Below are 17,500 nucleotides of genomic sequence, written 5' to 3'. Positions count from 1 at the left end.
TCTCCTTAGCTATAATACTCTAATTCCACTGATTTCAAAACTCGGTCCTCCTGAAAGTGGAGAGCAACACTGATACAGTTCTACTACGTGATGTCTTTATAAAAAAAGACACATTAGAAAGGATTACTTAGACATACTGACCAGCTCATGTTATAGACAGAAGCTACATGGCAGACCAATCAGAACTCATCTCTCGTTATGTCCAGCCCACTCATTATCTCAGCCAATCATGGCTAGCAGGAACGTTGCTGGCTTTTTCTGTGGCAAAACCAACTAGACTCATAATTTCACCATTGTATTCGTATTTACAGATGGCACACAAGTTTGTTATTAAGGAACGTGAAAATTAACATGTTCCAGAAGACATTTCTGCCAAAAAAAAACTGATTTTGATAAAAAAAATAAAACAAGTTTACGTTCAAACGGCGCTCCTGTGAAGTAGTGACACATACGCCTAGTTTCCTCAAACGAGTCACATATACATCTTCAATTACGTTTTCACAAATTTGATGATATAATCGTCAAGTCCTGTTCCCTCCTCTCTTCTGGCATGTGATGGAGACTGTGGCAGCCTGCTGTTCCCTCCTCTCTTCTTCTCTCCTCTCTTCTTCCCTCCTCTCTTCTTCTCTCCTCTCTTATTCCCTCCTCTTCTGGCACGTGATGGAGACTGTGGCAGCCTGCTGTTCCCTCATCTCTTATTCTCTCCTCTCTTCTTCCCTCCTCTCTTCTTCTCTCCTCTCTTCTTCCCTCCTCCCTTCTGGCATGTGATGGAGACTGTGGCAGCCTGCTGTTCCCTCCTCTCTTCTTCTCTCCTCTCTTCTTCTCTCCTCTCTTCTTCCCTCCTCTCTTCTTCCCTCCTCTTCTGGCACGTGATGGAGACTGTGGCAGCCTGCTTTTCCCTCCTCTCTTCTTCTCTCCTCTCTTCTTCCCTCCTCTCTTCTGGCACGTGATGGAGACTGTGGCAGCCTGCTGTTCCCTCCTCTCTTCTTCCCTCCTCTCTTCTTCCCTCCTCTCTTCTTCTCTCCTCTCTTCTTCCCTCCTCTCTTCTGGCACGTGATGGAGACTGTGGCAGCCTGCTGTTCCCTCCTCTCTTCTTCTCTCCTCTCTTCTTCCCTCCTCTCTTCTTCTCTCCTTCTTCCCTCCTCTTCTGGCACGTGATGGAGACTGTGGCAGCCTGCTGTTCCCTCCTCTCTTCTTCTCTCCTCTCTTCTTCCCTCCTCTCTTCTTCTCTCCTCTCTTCTTCCCTCCTCTCTTCTGGCATGTGATGGAGACTGTGGCAGCCTGCTGTTCCCTCCTCTCTTCTTCTCTCCTCTCTTCTTCTCTCCTCTCTTCTTCCCTCCTCTCTTCTGGCAGGTGATGGAGACTGTGGCAGCCTGCTGTTCCCTCCTCTCTTCTTCTCTCCTCTCTTCTTCCCTCCTCTCTTCTGGCACGTGATGGAGACTGTGGCAGCCTGCTGTTCCCTGACACACACACAGAGAATTCGGAAATTATTTAGACCCCTTTACTTTTTTCCACATTTTGTTACGTTACAGCCTTACTCTAAAATGGATTAAATAAATAAAACATCTCATCAATCTACACACAATACCCCATAACAACAAAGCAAAAACAGGTTTGTAGAAATTTTGCAAATATATAAAAAAATAAAATAAATACCTTATCTACATAAGTATTCAGACCCTTTGATATGAGACTCGAAATTCAGCTCAGCTGCATCCTGTTTCCATTGATCATCCTTGAGATGTTTCTCTGACTTGATTGGTGTCCACCTGTGGTAAAATCAATTGATTGGACATGATTTGAAAAGGGACACACCTGTCTATATGAGGTCCTACAGTTGACAGTGCATGTCAGAGCAAAAACCAAGACATGAGGTCGAAGGAATTGTCTGTAAAGCTCAGAGACAGGATTGTGTCGAGGCACAGATCCGGGGAAGGGTACCAACACATTTCTGCAGCATTGAAGGTCCCCAAGAACACAGTGGCCTCCATCATTCTTAAATGGAAGAAGTTTGGATCCAACAAGACTCTTCGTAGATCTGGCCGCCCGGCCAAACCGAGCAAGAGACGGGCCTTGGTCAGTGAGGTGACCAAGAACCCGATGGTCACTCTGACAGAGCACCAGAGTTCCTCTGTGGATATTGGAGAACCTTCCAGAAGGACAGCCATCTCTGCAGCACTCCACTAATCTGGCCTTTATGATAGAGTGGCCAGACAGAAGCCACTCCTCAGTAAAGGTACAAGACAGCCCGCCTTTAGTTTGCCAAAAGGCACCTAAAGACTCTCAGACCATGAGAAACAAGTACAGAGAGATCCTTGATAGATCCTTGATTAAAAACCTGCTCCAGAGTGCTCAGGACCTCAGACTGGGGCAAAGGTTCACCTTTCAACAGGACAACGACCCTAAGCACACAACCAAGACAACACAGCAGCGGCTTCAGGACAAGTCTCTGAATGTCCTTGAGTGGCCCAGCCAGAGCCCAGACTTGAACCCGATCAAGCATCTCTGAAGAGACCTGAATATATCTGTGCAGACTGCTGTGCAGCCTCTCCATCCAACCAGACAAAGCTTGAGAGGATTTGCAGAGAAGAATGGGAGAAACTCCCTAAATACAGGTGTGCCAAGCTTGAAACGTCAAATCAATCAATCAAATTAATTTATAAAGCCCTTCTTACATCAGCTGATGTCACAAAGTGCTGTACAGCAACCCAGCCTGAAACCCCAAACAGCAAGCAATGCAGGTGTAGAAGCACGGTGGCTAGGAAAAACTCCCTAGAAAGGCCAGAACATAGGAAGAAACTTAGAGAGGAACCAGGCTATGAGGGGTGGCAAGTCCTCTTCTGGCTGTGCCAGGTGGAGATTATAACAGAACATGGCCAAGATGTTCATAGATAGACCAGCAGGGTCAAATAATAATAATCACAGTGGTTGTCGATGGAGCAACAGGTCAGCACCTCAGGCGTAAATGTCAGTTGGCTTTTCATAGCCGATCATTCAGAGTATCTCTACCGCTCCAGCTGTCTCTAGAGAGTTGAAAACAGCAGGTCTGGGACAGGTAGCACGTCCAGTGAACAGGTCATGTTCCATAGCCGCAGGCAGAACAGTTGAAACTGGAGCTGCAGCACGGCCAGGTGGACTGGGGACAGCAAGGAGTCATCCGGCCAAGTAGGGCTCAGGTCCTCAGAGAGAGAGAGAGAATTAGAGAGAGCATACTTAAATTCACACAGGACACTGGATAAGACAGGAGAAATACTCCAGATATAACAAACTGACCCTAGCCCACCGACACATAAACTACTGCAGCATAAATACTGGAGGCTGAGACAGGAGTGGTCGGAAGACACTGTGGGCCCCGTCTGACGATACCCCCGGACATGGCCAAACAGGCAGGATATAACCCCACCCACTTTGCCAAAGCACAGCCCCCACACCACTAGAGGGATATCTTCAACCACCATGTTACCATCCTGAGACCAAGCCGACAAAGATCTCCACCACGGCGCAACCAAAGGGGGGGCGCCAACCCAGACAGGAAGATCACGTCAGTGACTCAACCCTACTCAAGTGACGCACACTTCCTAGGGATGGCATGGAAGAGCACCAGTAAGCCAGTGACTCAGCCCCTGTAATAGGGTTAGAGGCAGAGAATCCCAGTGGAGAGAGTGGAACCGGCCAGGCAGAGACAGCAAGGGCGGTTCGTCGCTCCAGAGCCTTTCCGTTCACCTTCCCACTCCTGGGCCAGACTACACTCAATCATAGGACCTATTAAAGAGATGAGTCTTCAGTAAAGACTTAAAGGTTGAGACTGAGTCTGTGTCTCTCACATGGGTAGGCAGACCATTCCATAAAAATGGAGCTCTATAGGAGAAAGCCCTGCCTCCAGCTGTTTGCTTAGAAATTCTAGGGACAGTTAGGAGGCCTGCGTCTTGTGACCGTAGCGTACGTGTAGGTATGTACGGCAGGACCAAATCGAAGAGATTAGGTAGGAGCAAGCCCATGTAATGCTTTGTTGGTTATCAGTAAAACCTTGAAATCAGCCATTGCCTTAACAGGAAGCCAGTGTAGAGAGGTTAGCACTGGAATAGTATAATACCATTTTTGGGTTCTAGTCAAGATTCTAGCATCCGTGTTTAGAAGTTTATTTAGTGATTTTTCCATACGTTCGTCAAAAGAGAGATCAGGGTCCAGAGTAACGCCGAGGTCCTTCAGTTTTATTTGAGACGACTGAACAACCATCAAGATGAATTGCTTGCTTGCTTCTGAAGCTAAGCAGGGTTGGTCCTGGTCAGTTCCTGGGTGGGAGACCAGATGCTGCTGGAAGTGCTGTTGGAGGGCCAATAGGAGGCACTCTTTCCTCTAGTCTAAAAAATATCCCAAGCGATTGGGGACACTGCCCTGTGTAGGGTTAAACGGGTGTCCTGACTCTCTGAGGTCATTAAAGATCCCATGGCACTTATCGTGAGAGTAGGGGTGTTAACCCCGGTGTCCTGGCTAAATTCCCAATTTGGCCCTCAAACCATCATGGTCACCTAATAATCACCAGTTTACAATTGGCTCATTCATCCCCCTCCTCTCCCCTGTAACTATTCCCCAGGTCGTTGCTGTAAATGAGAACGTGTTCTCAGTCAACTTACCTGGTAAAATAACGGATTAAAAAAAAAAAAAAATGTAATATTGTCAGATTCATCAGAAGATCTCTTTTGTTTCTTGGGACCTAGAACAAGCATCTCTGTTTTGTTTAAAAGTATAACTTTTGCCGCCATCCACTTCCTTATGTCTGAAACACAGGCTTCCAGGGAAGGCAATTTTGGGGCTTCACCATGTTTCATCGAAATGTACAGCTGTGTGTCATCCGCATATTAGTGAAAGTTAACATTATGTTTCCGAATGACATCACCAAGAGGTAGAATATATAGTGAAAACAATAGTGGACCTAAAACGGAGCCGGAATTTACAGTTGATTTGTCAGAGGACAAACCATCGACAGAGACAAACTGATATCTTTCCGACAGATAAGATCTAAACCAGACCAAAAACCATCAAGCGCTATGATGAAACTAGCTCTCATGAGGACCGCCACAGGAAAGGAAAACCCAGAGTTACCTCTGCTGCAGAGGATAAGTTCATTAAAGTTACCAGCCCAAATAAATGCTTCACAGAGTTCCAGTGAGAGTTCAACATCAACTGTTCAGAGGAGACTGTGTGAATCAGGCCTTCATTGTTACGGTGCGTGAATGAGGACCCAAAAGCGAATTAACTTAAACAGAGCTTCTTTAATTACCAAACATAGGTAGGCTCAGACGGACCGGCAGATTCCGACAGGACAAGACAAGGTTACAGCAAACATGACGACAGTCTGGTTCAGGCATGAAACACAACAAACAAGAATCCGACAAAGACAGGAGCAGAAACAGAGAGAGATATAGGGACCTAATCAGAGGGAAAAAGGGAACAGGTGGGAAAAGGGGTGACGAGGTGGTTAGGAGGAGACAAGGCACAGCTGGGGGAAAGAGGGGGAGAAAAGGTAACCTAACAACGACCAGCAGAGGGAGACAGGGTGAAGGGAAAGGACAGAGACAAGACACAACATGACAGTACATGACATTCATGGTTGAATTGTTGCAGAGAAACCACTACTAAAGGACACCAATAAGAAGTGACTTGCTTGGGCCAAGAAACATGAGCAATGGACATTAGACCAGTGGAAATCTGTCCTTTGGTCTGATGAGTCCAAATTTGATATTTTTAGTTCCAACCGCTGTGTCTTTGTGAGACGCAGAGTAGGTGAACAGATGATCTCTGCATGTGTGGTTCCCACCTTGAAGCATGGAGGAGGAGGTGTGATGGTGTGGGGGTGCTTTGCTGGTAACACTGTCTGTGATTTATTTAGAATTCAAGGCACACTTAACCAGCATGGTTACCACAGGTAAGGGCTATTTGGCCAAAGAGAATGATGGAGTGCTGCATCAGATAACCTGGCCTCCACAATCACATGACCTGGGATTTTAGTTTTTTATATTTTCTGGGTCAAGGTTTGGCTTTTTTATTAAGAGAGGCTTTATTACTGCCACTTTTATTGAGTTTGGTACACATCCGGTGGATAGAGAGCCGTTTATTATGTTCAACATAGGAGTGCCGAGCACAGGAAGCAGCTCTTTCAGTAGTTTAGTTGGAATAGGGTCCAGTATGCAGCTTGAAGGTTTAGAGGCCATGATTATTTTCATCATTGTGTCAAGAGATACAGTATTAAAACACTTCAGTGTCTCCCTTGATCCTAGGTCTTGGCAGTGTTGTGCAGACTCAGGACAACTGAGTTTTGGAGGAATAGTCTGTAATTTGCTTTCTAATGATCATGACCTTTTCCTCAAAGAAGTTCATGAATGTATCACTGCTGAAGTGAAAGCCATCCTGTCTTGGGGAATGCTGCTTTTTAGTTAGCTTTGCGACAGTATCAAAAATACATTTTGGATTGTTCTTATTTTCCTCAATTAAGTTGGAAAAATAGGATGATGGAGCAGCAGTGAGGGCTCTTCGATACTACACGGTACTGTCTTTCCAAGCTAGTCGGAAGACTTCCAGTTTGGTGGAGCAGCAGTGAGGGCTCTTCGATACTGCACGGTACTGTCTTTCCAAGCTAGTCGGAAGACTTCCAGTTTGGTGTAGCGTTCCAATTTTCTGGAAGCTTGTTTCAGAGCTCGGTGTTTTCTGTATACCAGGGAGCTAGTTTCTTATGACAAATGTTTGTTTTATTTAGTGGTGCTACTGCATCTAGGGTATTGCGCAAGGTTAAATTGAGTTCCTCAGATGGTTTGATTTTTGTACTCTGACGTCCTTGGGTAGGAGGGAGTCTGGAAGGGCATCAAGGAATATTTGGGTTGTCTGAGAATTCATAGCACGGCTTTTGATGATCCTTGGTTGGGGTCTGAGCAGATTATTGGTTGCGATTGCAAACGTAATAAAATGGTGGTCCTATAGTCCTGGATTATGAGGAAAAACATTATGAATCTCAATTTTTATTCCATGGGACAAAACTAGGTCCAGAGTATGACTGTGACAGTGAGTGGGTCCGGAGACATGTTGGACAAAACCCACTGAGTCGATGATGGCTCCGAAAGCCTTTTGGAGTGGGTCTGTGGACTTTTCCATGTGAATATTAAAGTCACCAAAGATTAGAATATTATCTGCTATGACTACAAGGTCCGATAGGAATTCAGGGAACTCAGTGAGGAACGCTGTATACGGCCCAGGAGGCCTGTAAACTGTAGCTATAAAAAATGATTGAGGTAGGCTGCATAGATTTCAATACTAGAAGCTCAAAGGACGAAAAATTTTTTTTTTTGTAAATTGAAATTTGCTTTTGTACCCAAGAAGACTGGAGGCTGTAATCGCTGCCAAATGTGCTTCTGAAAAGTACTGAGTAAAGGGTCTGAATACTTATGTCAATGTGATATTTCAGTTATTTATTTTATACATTTGCACAAATTGATAAAACTTTTTTTTCTTTGTCATTATGGGGTATTGTGTGTAAATTGATGAAGAAAAAAAAAACTCTTGAATACATTTTTGAATAAGATAATAATAACTTAACAAAATGTGGAAAAGGTTAAGGGGTCTGAATACTTTCAGAATGCACTGTGCACGCACGCACGCACGCACACCCCTCCCTCCCTCCCTCCCTCCCTCCCTCCCTCCCTCCCTCCCTCCCTCCCTCCCTCACACAAATTCAGTACGTTTTACATGCGCAGTAATAATTAGATATTAAACTGATGATGGCAGTAGGCAGATTATACAATAGTAACCACCTCACAGTGCTTGTCTTGATCAGCCTAAAATCAAAGTAAGTATAGATGATTTAAAACACCTCGTTTTCAGAGTAATATTTCTAATTATTAGGACATGTAAAACACCTTAATGGGCGTTTTCAGCTTTGTATTTGATCTGGGTGTGCGCCAGCAGCAGCCGAGCGAGCCAACCCTCTTTAGTGCCAGTGAAGTGAGTTTGGAACAACTAAATCTATGGGTCTAAGAAGTCGTTTCCACATACAAACTTTAAATGTCCCAAAATGCCTCCCAAAAGTAACTCGAGTTGCTGTTGTTGAACGTTTTCTTGTGATTGCCGATTTTTTCTGCATTTATCAAGAGTCCCAATCGTGTCCATGGAAACAGGACTATTAGGAGAAACCGTTCTTCTTGCAAAAGCATGTAAACATTTTAATCAAACTATTATATTAATCTGACTATCCACAATATCCACAACGATACACACCTACGGCTTGTTAAGATAGACAGAGAAACTTTCGGATTTAGTTTCTAAGCCCCCCCGTTACCCTGTTCATTGAGCAATGATTTTTTAAATCTGTTTTGAGAGAGACGGAGAAGATATTTGCTATTATTTATGTCTAAGGTGCTTTCTAATTAGTCAACAATCCTCTCCGGACGTCATAGACATGTTGTACTCAGTTTTCCACTTTTCTACCCACCACAGGTCATGGTGTGGAAGACTAATTTTAAATCAACTGACTACGGAGAAGTTCTACAGCAGACGGAGACCTGCGTCGACCTTGGAGGAGGAGGAGGAGCAGCTGCAGGAGGAGGAGGAGGAGCAGCTGCAGGAGGAGGAGGAGGAGGTACAGGAGGAGGAGCAGCTTTCCCTGGAGACTCCAGGAAGTCCTTGCTCCATAGGCAGGTAAACTACCATATACCACGGAATGTTTGGAATGTCCCTCTGATTTTTTTTGGGGGGGGGGGGATGTTCGCGGGACAGGATGTAATTGGTTCCAAGCTGCATCCCAAATAACATCCTATCCATACGGCTCTGATGAAAAGTAGTGCAGGAAATATAGGGAATAGGGTGTCATTGTAGTTCTCCTGATGGTTGAAACCTCCTCATCTCAATCAGGGGAGCCAGGTTAGCTTAGTGGTTAGAGGCAGGTAGCCTAGTGGTTAGAGGCAGGTAGCCTAGTGGCTAGAGGCAGGTAGCCTAGTGGCTAGAGGCAGGTAGCCTAGTGGTTAGAGGCAGGTAGCCTAGTGGTTAGAGGCAGGTAGCCTAGTGGTTAGAGGCAGGTAGCCTAGTGGTTAGAGGCAGGTAGCCTAGTGGTTAGAGGCAGGTAGCCTAGTGGTTAGAGGCAGGTAGCCTAGTGGTTAGAGGCAGGTAGCCTAGTGGTTAGAGGCAGGTAGCCTAGTGGTTAATGCGTTGGACCAGTAACCGAAAGGTTTACTTGATCGAATCCCCGAGTTGACAAGTTTTTAAAAAATCTGTCCTTCTGCACCTGAACAAAAGCAGTCAACCTGCTGTTCCCCGGTAGGCCGTCAGTGTAAATAAGAATTTGTTCTTAACGCTACCCATCCCTGTCGCGGGATCATTTTCGTCAGCAACTGCTGAATAGCATAGCGCAACAGTCAAATAATATTACTAAAAAATATTCATATTCATGAAATCAGAAGTGCAATATAGGAAAACACAGTTTAGCCTTTTGTTAATCCACCTGTCATCTCAGATTTTTGAAATTATGCTTTACAGCGACAGCAATCCAAACGTTTGTGTAAATTTATCGATAGCCCAGCATAGCATTATGTACACTTAGCATCAGGAAGCTTGGTCACGAAAATCAGAAAAGCAATCAAATTAACCATTTACCTTTGATGATCTTTGGATGTTTTCACTCACGAGACTCCCAGTTACACAACAAATGTTCCTTTTGTTCCTAGAGATTATTTTTATACCCAAAATACCTCCGTTTGTTTGTCACGTTATGTTCAGAAATCCACAGGAAAGAGCGGTCACGACAACGCAGACGGAAATTCCAAATAGTCTTCATAATGTCCACAGAAACATGTCGAACGTTTTTTATAATCATTCCTCACGTAGTTTTTAAAATATATATTCGATAATATATCAACCGAGTGTGTAGGTTTTTCCATAACAGCGGGAGGAACAATGGCTGCTTTACTCTGTAGCGCAAAAACTCACTCTGAGAGCCCCCACCTAACCACTTACGCAATGTGATCTTTCACGCTAATTTTTCTAAATAAAAGCCTGAAACTATGTCTAAAGACTGACACCTTAGGGAAGCCATAGAAAAAGGAATCTGGTTGATATCCCTTTTAAATGGAGGATAGGCATGCATAGGAACAGAGTGGTTTCAAAATAAGAGGCACTTCCTGATTTGGATTTTCCTCAGGTTTTCGCCTGCAATATCAGTTCTGTTATACTCACAGACAATATTTGGACAGTTTTGGAAACTTTAGAGTGTTTTCTATCCTAAGCTGTCAATTATATGCATATTCTAGCATCTGGTCCTGAGAAATAGGCCGTTTACTTTGGGAACGTCATTTTTCCAAACATAAAAATAGTGCCCCCTAGCTTCAAGAGGTTTTTAACTGACTTGACTAGTTAAATAAAGGTTAAAAATGTAAATAAAAAAATCAGTAGCTGAAGACTACAGCAGCTTCATCTGAGAGCAGATGGATGCAGAAGATCCAATTTGGAGGAAGTAGTATAGCCTTGGTGCTTCTGGGAATGTACCAGTGGGGTTTGCTGCTCTACCTGAATGTACCAGTGGGGGTTGCTGCTCTACCTGAATGTACCAGTGGGGGTTGCTGCTCTACCTGAATGTACCAGTGGGGGTTGCTGCTCTACCTGAATGTACCAGTGGGGGTTGCTGCTCTACCTGAATGTACCAGTGGGGGTTGCTGCTCTACCTGAATGTACCAGTGGGGGTTGCTGCTCTACCTGAATGTACCAGTGAGGGTTGCTGCTCTACCTGAATGTACCAGTGGGGGTTGCTGCTCTACCTGAATGTACCAGTGGGGGTTGCTGCTCTACCTGAATGTACCAGTGGGGGTTGCTGTAAATAGACTTACCGTAAATACATATGCGTACTAATGAGACTGTCATGTGTGTTTGTCACCAAGAATATAAGCTTCTGCCCACCTGGAAGGACTGGGTTTGGAGATGCTCCTTCCTTCCTTCCTTCCTTCCTTCCTTCCTTCCTTCCTTCCTTCCTTCCTTCCTTCCTTCCTTCCTTCCTTCCTTCCTTCCTTCCTTCCTTCCTTCCTTCCTTCCTTCCTTCCTTCCTTCCTTCCTTTCTTCCTTCCTTCCTTCCTTCCTTCCTTCCTTCCTTCCTTCCTTCCTTCTTTCCTCCCTCCCTCCCTCCCTCCCTCCCTCCCTCCCTCCCTCCCTCCCTCCCTCCCTCCCTCCCTCCCTCCCTCCCAGGCTGCCTCGTTTCTTCCCTGCTCCTACTCCACCTGTCTATCTCCCTCTCCTCCCTCCCTCCCTCTCCCCTCTCCTCCACCCTCCCTCCCTGTCCTCTCATCCCCTCCCTCCTCTCTGAGGGGTCTCTATGTCGTGTAACATGCTGAAGGGTCTCTATGTCGTGTGACATGCTGAGGGGTAATGGTCTCTAATAGCTGTTACCCAGCCGGGTCATTATAGACTGACCTGAAGACTACAGCCTGGTCATTATAGACTGACCTGAAGACTACAGCCTGGTCATTATAGACTGACCTGAAGACTACAGCCTGGTCATTATAGACTGACCTGAAGACTACAGCCTGGTCATTATAGACTGACCTGAAGACTACAGCCTGGTCATTATAGACTGAACTGAAGACTACAGCCTGGTCATTATAGACTGACCTGAAGACTACAGCCTGGTCATTATAGACTGACCTGAAGACTACTGCCTGGTCATTATAGACTGACCTGAAGACTACTGCCTGGTCATTATAGACTGACCTGAAGACTACTGCCTGGTCATTATAGACTGACCTGAAGACTACTGCCTGGTCATTATAGACTGAACTGAAGACTATTTGCGCGATGTGTAGTTTTTTCCCTTTCTCTCCAGTGACCCGGGGTTTGATTCCCTGCCCTGCCGTCCACTACAATATGTGTTGTAGGCCTAGTCCCTCTGTGTTCCTCTCTCCCCCTGCATCTCAAATGGCACCCTTTGCCCTACATAGTGCACTACCCACATAATAATCACAGTGGTTGTAGTGGGTGCAACAGTTCAGCACCTCAGGAGTAAATGTCGGCTGAGTAGTCAGAGGTCAAGACAGCAGGTGTGGTGGAGAGAGAGGGTCGAAACTGCAGGTCCGGGACAAGGTAGCACTACCGGTAAACAGGGCTCCATAGCCACAGGCAGAACAGCAGAAACTGGATCAGCAGCACAACCATGTGGATTGGGTGACGGGGACAGATAGGAGTTGTCAGGCCAGGTAGTCCTGAGGGATGGCAATGAGAGAGAGAGAGACCACAAAGATCTCCTCGACCACACAAGCCCGAGGGGGCGCAAAAGTCTAGGGGGGTTGCCTGGCACGAAGAGATGCACCCCTCGTTAAGATGGCATGGGAGCAAGCCAGTGACTCCGTCAGAGGCAGAGAATACCATTGGAGAGAGGGGAGTCTGCCAGGCAGAGACAACAAGGGTGGTTTGTTGCCGTTCACCTTCACACGCCTGGGGGGCCAGACGACACTCAATCACACATTGAAGAGTGTTCAGGAAGTACTTAAAGGTTGAGGCCGAGTCTGTGAATCTCAAAAGGATCGGCAGACAATTCCTTAAAAAATGGGAGAAAGCCCTTCCTCCAGCTGTTTGCTTAGAAATTAGGAAAAATAAGGAGGCCTGCACTTAATAAGCACTTAATTTAAACTTTATTTTTTATTTTTAGATGGCCGTGGGGGGGTTTTGGGATTTTGAGTTCCTCCTGTGTGCATTTTTTTTTTTTTTTTTTGTGTGATCGTAGCGTAAGTGTAGGCATGTACGGCAGAACCACATCGGAGCGATACTGTAAGTCCATGTAATGCTTGGTAGGCTAGCAGCTCTAGCCTTAACAGGAAGCCAGTATAGAGAGGCTAGCACTGGAGTAATCTCTGCTAAAAAATTACTGTGTCTCAGAAGTTTCTGTCCGTGACTGATGCAACCCGAAAAAGCATTAAAGACCGAGTTAATGAGTACTTGAGGTCACCGAGAAAGTCTGGACATGGGCCTGCTCTCCCTTATGTAAGGAATTAGGCACTTTCCCATGTTTACTACAGTATGTATTGTAGGCTATGTTTACTTGTCAGTCTGCAACATAGTCTTTAATAAAAAAATATTCTGGTAATCCTGACCTGGTACAGTATTATAATAGTCCATTATGGGCTGTTAGCAGGACAATTTACCTTTACCAACACCTCTCTGCATTTTGATACTTTGGCTAAATAGCCCAGTGGTAATTTAGTTATGGATCCATAATGAATCACTATGGGAATAAATATCACTGAATTACAGAAATATCCTCCAATCCTCTATATGTAATTATTGGCGGAGAGTCACGTCATATATTGTAGGACTACCGTAGGTGACATGAGTCTCACTAGTGTTGAGTAATGTTCTGTTAAAAGTGGTGTAGGTCTTATTTATTTAAAGATCATTTTGAAGTTAGAAGCAATTGGATTTGAAGCAATAGCCTTACCTGCTGTGGTCAACAATTTCAGCACCGTTTCACACGTCTCTGAGACGAGCATGGGGACTGGTCTTGATAAATCAATGAGATTTTAATTTTCACTGAATCTCTGTTTGGGTATTGGTTAGACTAGAATTAGAAAATGAGGGTGTAGAAATGTTATGCTCTCAGTGTAACCTTAATTTAACTAGGCAAGTCAGTTAAGAACAAATTCTTATTTTCAAGGACAGCCTACTCCTTCCTCCCCGTCGGGGAATTGAACCCCAGTCTCCCGCGCGTGCCCGCACGGCACAGGGATTCTTTAGCTAAATAGCCCACCGTCACGTTGTACAGCGCCATATTTTCCATCCTAAAGGAGTTTTTCATTTTTCTTGGAATAGAAACACCATAATATGAATCATATTAATTAAGAAAGTTCCAGTCAAAAGTTTGGACACACCTACTCATTCCAGGGTTTTTATTTATTTCTAAACCAGCAAGAACTTTGTCAGTGTAGACCAATTAAGTTTTCCAATCTCCAAAAGAATATTGTGATTGTGATGAAAGCGTTAAAAATGTCTTGGAGCGTGAGGACAGACACAGAGCCTTGTCTGACACCATTAAAAGGTAATTGACCACCTTCACAAGTGCAGTCTCAGTGCTATGATGGGGTCTAAAACCAGACACGTTATTTCTTCAGGAAGCTTTTTTTTTTTTTTTAAATAGAGAGGAATCAGAGATTTGATATAGGCCAATAGTTTTTTCTGATTGGTCAAGGTTTGGCTTTTTCAAGAGAGGCTTTATTACTGCCACTTTTAGTGAGTTTGGTACACATCCGGTGGATAGAGAGCCGTTTATTATGTTCAACATAGGAGGGCCAAGCACAGGAAGCAGCTCTTTCAGTAGTTTAGTTGGAATAGGGTCCACTAGACAGATGGAAGGTTTAGAGGCCATGAATATTTTTGTGAATGTGCCGAGAGATACAGGATTAAAACACTTGATTGATTGATTGATTGATTGATCCGAGGTCCTTGCAGTTCTGTCTGAGTTTGGGAGAAATATGCAGATTCATGAGTCAGTCATTTGTTTTCTAATGATCATGATCTTTTCGTCGAAGAAGTTCATGAATTCATCGCTGCTGAAGTGAAGGCCATCCTTACGTAGGGAATGCCGCTTCTTAGTTTTTCACTATCAAACATGTATTTTGTATTGTTTTTATTCTCCTCAACCAGATTGGAAAAGTAGGCATATCAAGCATCAACGAGGTCTTTTTTCTATATTGCATGGTGCTGTCTTTCCATCTGTTGGATGCTGCTTCACTGGTAATGTCCTTAAAGGGATACTGTCCTTAAAGGGATACTGTCCTTAAAGGGATTCTGTCCTTAAAGGGATACTGTCCTTAAAGGGATTCTGTCCTTAAAGGGATTCTGTCCTTAAAGGGATTCTGTCCTTAAAGGGATTCTGTCCTTAAAGGGATTCTGTCCCTAAAGGGATACTGTCCCTAAAGGGATACTGTCCTTAAAGGGATTCTGTCCTTAAAGGGATTCTGTCCTTAAAGGGATTCTGTCCTTATAAAGGGATACTTCTGTCCTTAAAGGGATACTTCTGTCCTTAAAGGGATACTTCTGTCCTTAAAGGGATACATCCCCGGAGTCAGATTAACCATTTTTATCTCTCTGTATCCAGTAAAATAAGGGGATGCAGATGCACAACTGAATGCATTTAACTGAAATGTCTTCCTAATTTAACCCAACCCCTTTGAATCATGGAGGTGCGGGGGACTGCCTTAATCAATGTCCACGGGACCCGGGGAGCAGCTGTGTATGGGTGTTAACTGCCTTGCTCAAGAACAACAGATTTTTCCACCTTGCCGGGGATTCGTACCAACAACCTTTCATTTACTGGCCCAACGATCCCTCCCTCCCTCCCTCCCTCCCTCCCTCCCCTCCCTCCTTCTCTCTCTACCTCTCTACCTCTCTCTCTCTCTCCCTCTCTCTACCTCTCTCTACCTCTCTACCTCTCTCTACCTCTCTCTCTACCTCTCTCTCTACCTCTCTCTCTACCTCTCTCTCTACCTCTCTACCTCTCTCTACCTCTCTCTCTACCTCTCTCTCTACCTCTCTCTCTACCTCTCTACCTCTCTCTACCTCTTCTCCCTCTACCTCTCTCTCTCTACCTCTCTCTCTCTACCTCTCTCTACCTCTCTCTCTCTCTACCTCTCTCTACCTCTCTCTCTCTCTACCTCTCTCTCTCTACCTCTCCCTCCCTCCCTCCCTCCCTCCCTCCCTCCATCCATCCCTCCCTCCATCCATCCCTCCATCCCTCTCTCCATCCCTCTCTCCATCCCTCTCTCCATCCCTCCCTCCCTCTCTCCTTCCCTCCCTCTCTCTCTCTCCATCCATCCCTCCCTCCCTCTCTCTCCATCCATCCCTCCCTCCCTCTCTCTCTCTCCATCCATCCATCCCTCCCTCCCTCTCCATCCATCCATCCATCCATCCATCCCTCCCTCCCTCTCTCCATCCATCCCTTCCTCTCTCCATCCCTCCCTCTCTCCATCCATCCCTCCCTCTCTCCACCCCTCCCTCTCTCCCTCCCTCCCTCCCTCTCTCCCTCTCCATCCCTCCCTCCCTCTCTCCATCCCTCCCTCCCTCTCTCCATCCTTCCCTCTCTCTCTCTCCATCCATCCCTCCCTCCCTCCCTCTCTCTCCATCCATCCATCCCTCCCTCTCCATCCATCCCTCCCTCCCTCTCTCCATCCATCCCTTCCTCTCTCCATCCCTTCCTCTCTCCATCCCTTCCTCTCTCCATCCCTCCCTCCCTCTCTCCACCCCTCCCTCTCTCCATCCACCCCTCCCTCGCTCTCTCTCTCCATCCCTCCCTCTCTCCCTCCCTCTCTCTCTCCATCCATCCATCCCTCCCTCCCTCTCTCCATCCATCCCTCCCTCTCTCCATCCATGCCTCCCTCTCTCCATCCATGCCTCCCTCTCTCCATCCATCCATCCCTCTCTCCATCCATCCCTCCCTCTCTCCACCCCTCCCTCTCTCCATCCACCCCTCCCTCCCTCTCTCTCTCCATCCCTCCCTCTCTCCCTCCCTCTCTCTCTTCATCCATCCCTCCCTCTCTTCATCCATCCCTCTCTCTCTCCATCCATCTCTCCCTCTCTCCATTCATCCCTCCCTCTCTCATCCATCCATCCCTCTCTCCATCCATCATCCCGCCCTCTCTCCATCCATCCATCCCTCCCTCTCTCCATCCATCCATCCCTCCCTCTCTCCATCCATCCATCCCTCCCTCTCTCTCCATCATCCCTCCCTCCCTCTCTCCATCCATCCCTCTCTCTCTCCATCCATCCCTCTCTCCCTCCCTCTCTCTCTCCATCCATCCCTCCCTCTCTTCATCCATCCCTCTCTCTCTCCATCCATGCCTCCCTCTCTCCATCCATCCCTCTCTCCATCCATCCCTCCCTCTCTCCACCCCTCCCTCTCTCCATCCACCCCTCCCTCCCTCTCTCTCTCCATCCCTCCCTCTCCCCCTCCCTCTCTCTCTTCATCCATCCCTCCCTCTCTTCATCCATCCCTCTCTCTCTCCATCCATCTCTCCCTCTCTCCATTCATCCCTCCCTCTCTCCATCCATCCATCCCTCTCTCCATCCATCATCCCGCCCTCTCTCCATCCATCCCTCCCTCTCTCCATCCATCCCTCCCTCCCTCCCTCTCTTCCTCCCTCCCTCTCTACATCCCTCCCTCTCTCTTCATCCATCCCTCCCTCTCTCCATCCATCCCTCCCTCTCTCCATCCCTCCCTCTATCCATCCATCCATCCCTCCCTCTCTCTCCATCCATCCCTCCCTCCCTCTCTCCATCCCTCCCTCCCTCTCTCCCTCTCTCCATCCCTCCCTCTCTCCATCCCTCCCTCTCTCTCTCTCTCCATCCATCCCTCCCTCTCTCTCCATCCATCCCTCCCTCGCTCTCTCTCCATCCATCCATCCATCCCTCCCTCCCTATCCATCCATCCATCCATCCATCCCTCCCTCCCTCTCTCCATCCATCCCTCCCTCTCTCCACCCCTCCCTCT

At 46.5% G+C, this 17,500-nt stretch overlaps 1 protein-coding gene across 1 annotated transcript in view; it reads left to right on the top strand.

The window, feature by feature from the left end:
- poc1a (POC1 centriolar protein A) overlaps positions 1-17,500 on the top strand; it is an 87,809-nt gene that overhangs the window by 32,019 nt on the left and 38,290 nt on the right. Inside the window, exon 9 of the mRNA XM_036984282.2 lies at positions 8,485-8,685. Coding sequence (XP_036840177.2) covers positions 8,485-8,685 — 201 coding nt within the window. The remainder of the gene's footprint in view (positions 1-8,484; positions 8,686-17,500) is intronic.

Source organism: Oncorhynchus mykiss, chromosome 7, assembly GCF_057628025.1.
Source record: "Oncorhynchus mykiss isolate SJ-2025 chromosome 7, ASM5762802v1, whole genome shotgun sequence".
NCBI classification, from domain to species: domain Eukaryota; kingdom Metazoa; phylum Chordata; class Actinopteri; order Salmoniformes; family Salmonidae; genus Oncorhynchus; species Oncorhynchus mykiss.
The sequence above is the reverse complement of the archived record's forward strand: the minus strand, read 5'-3'. Positions and strand labels throughout refer to the sequence as shown.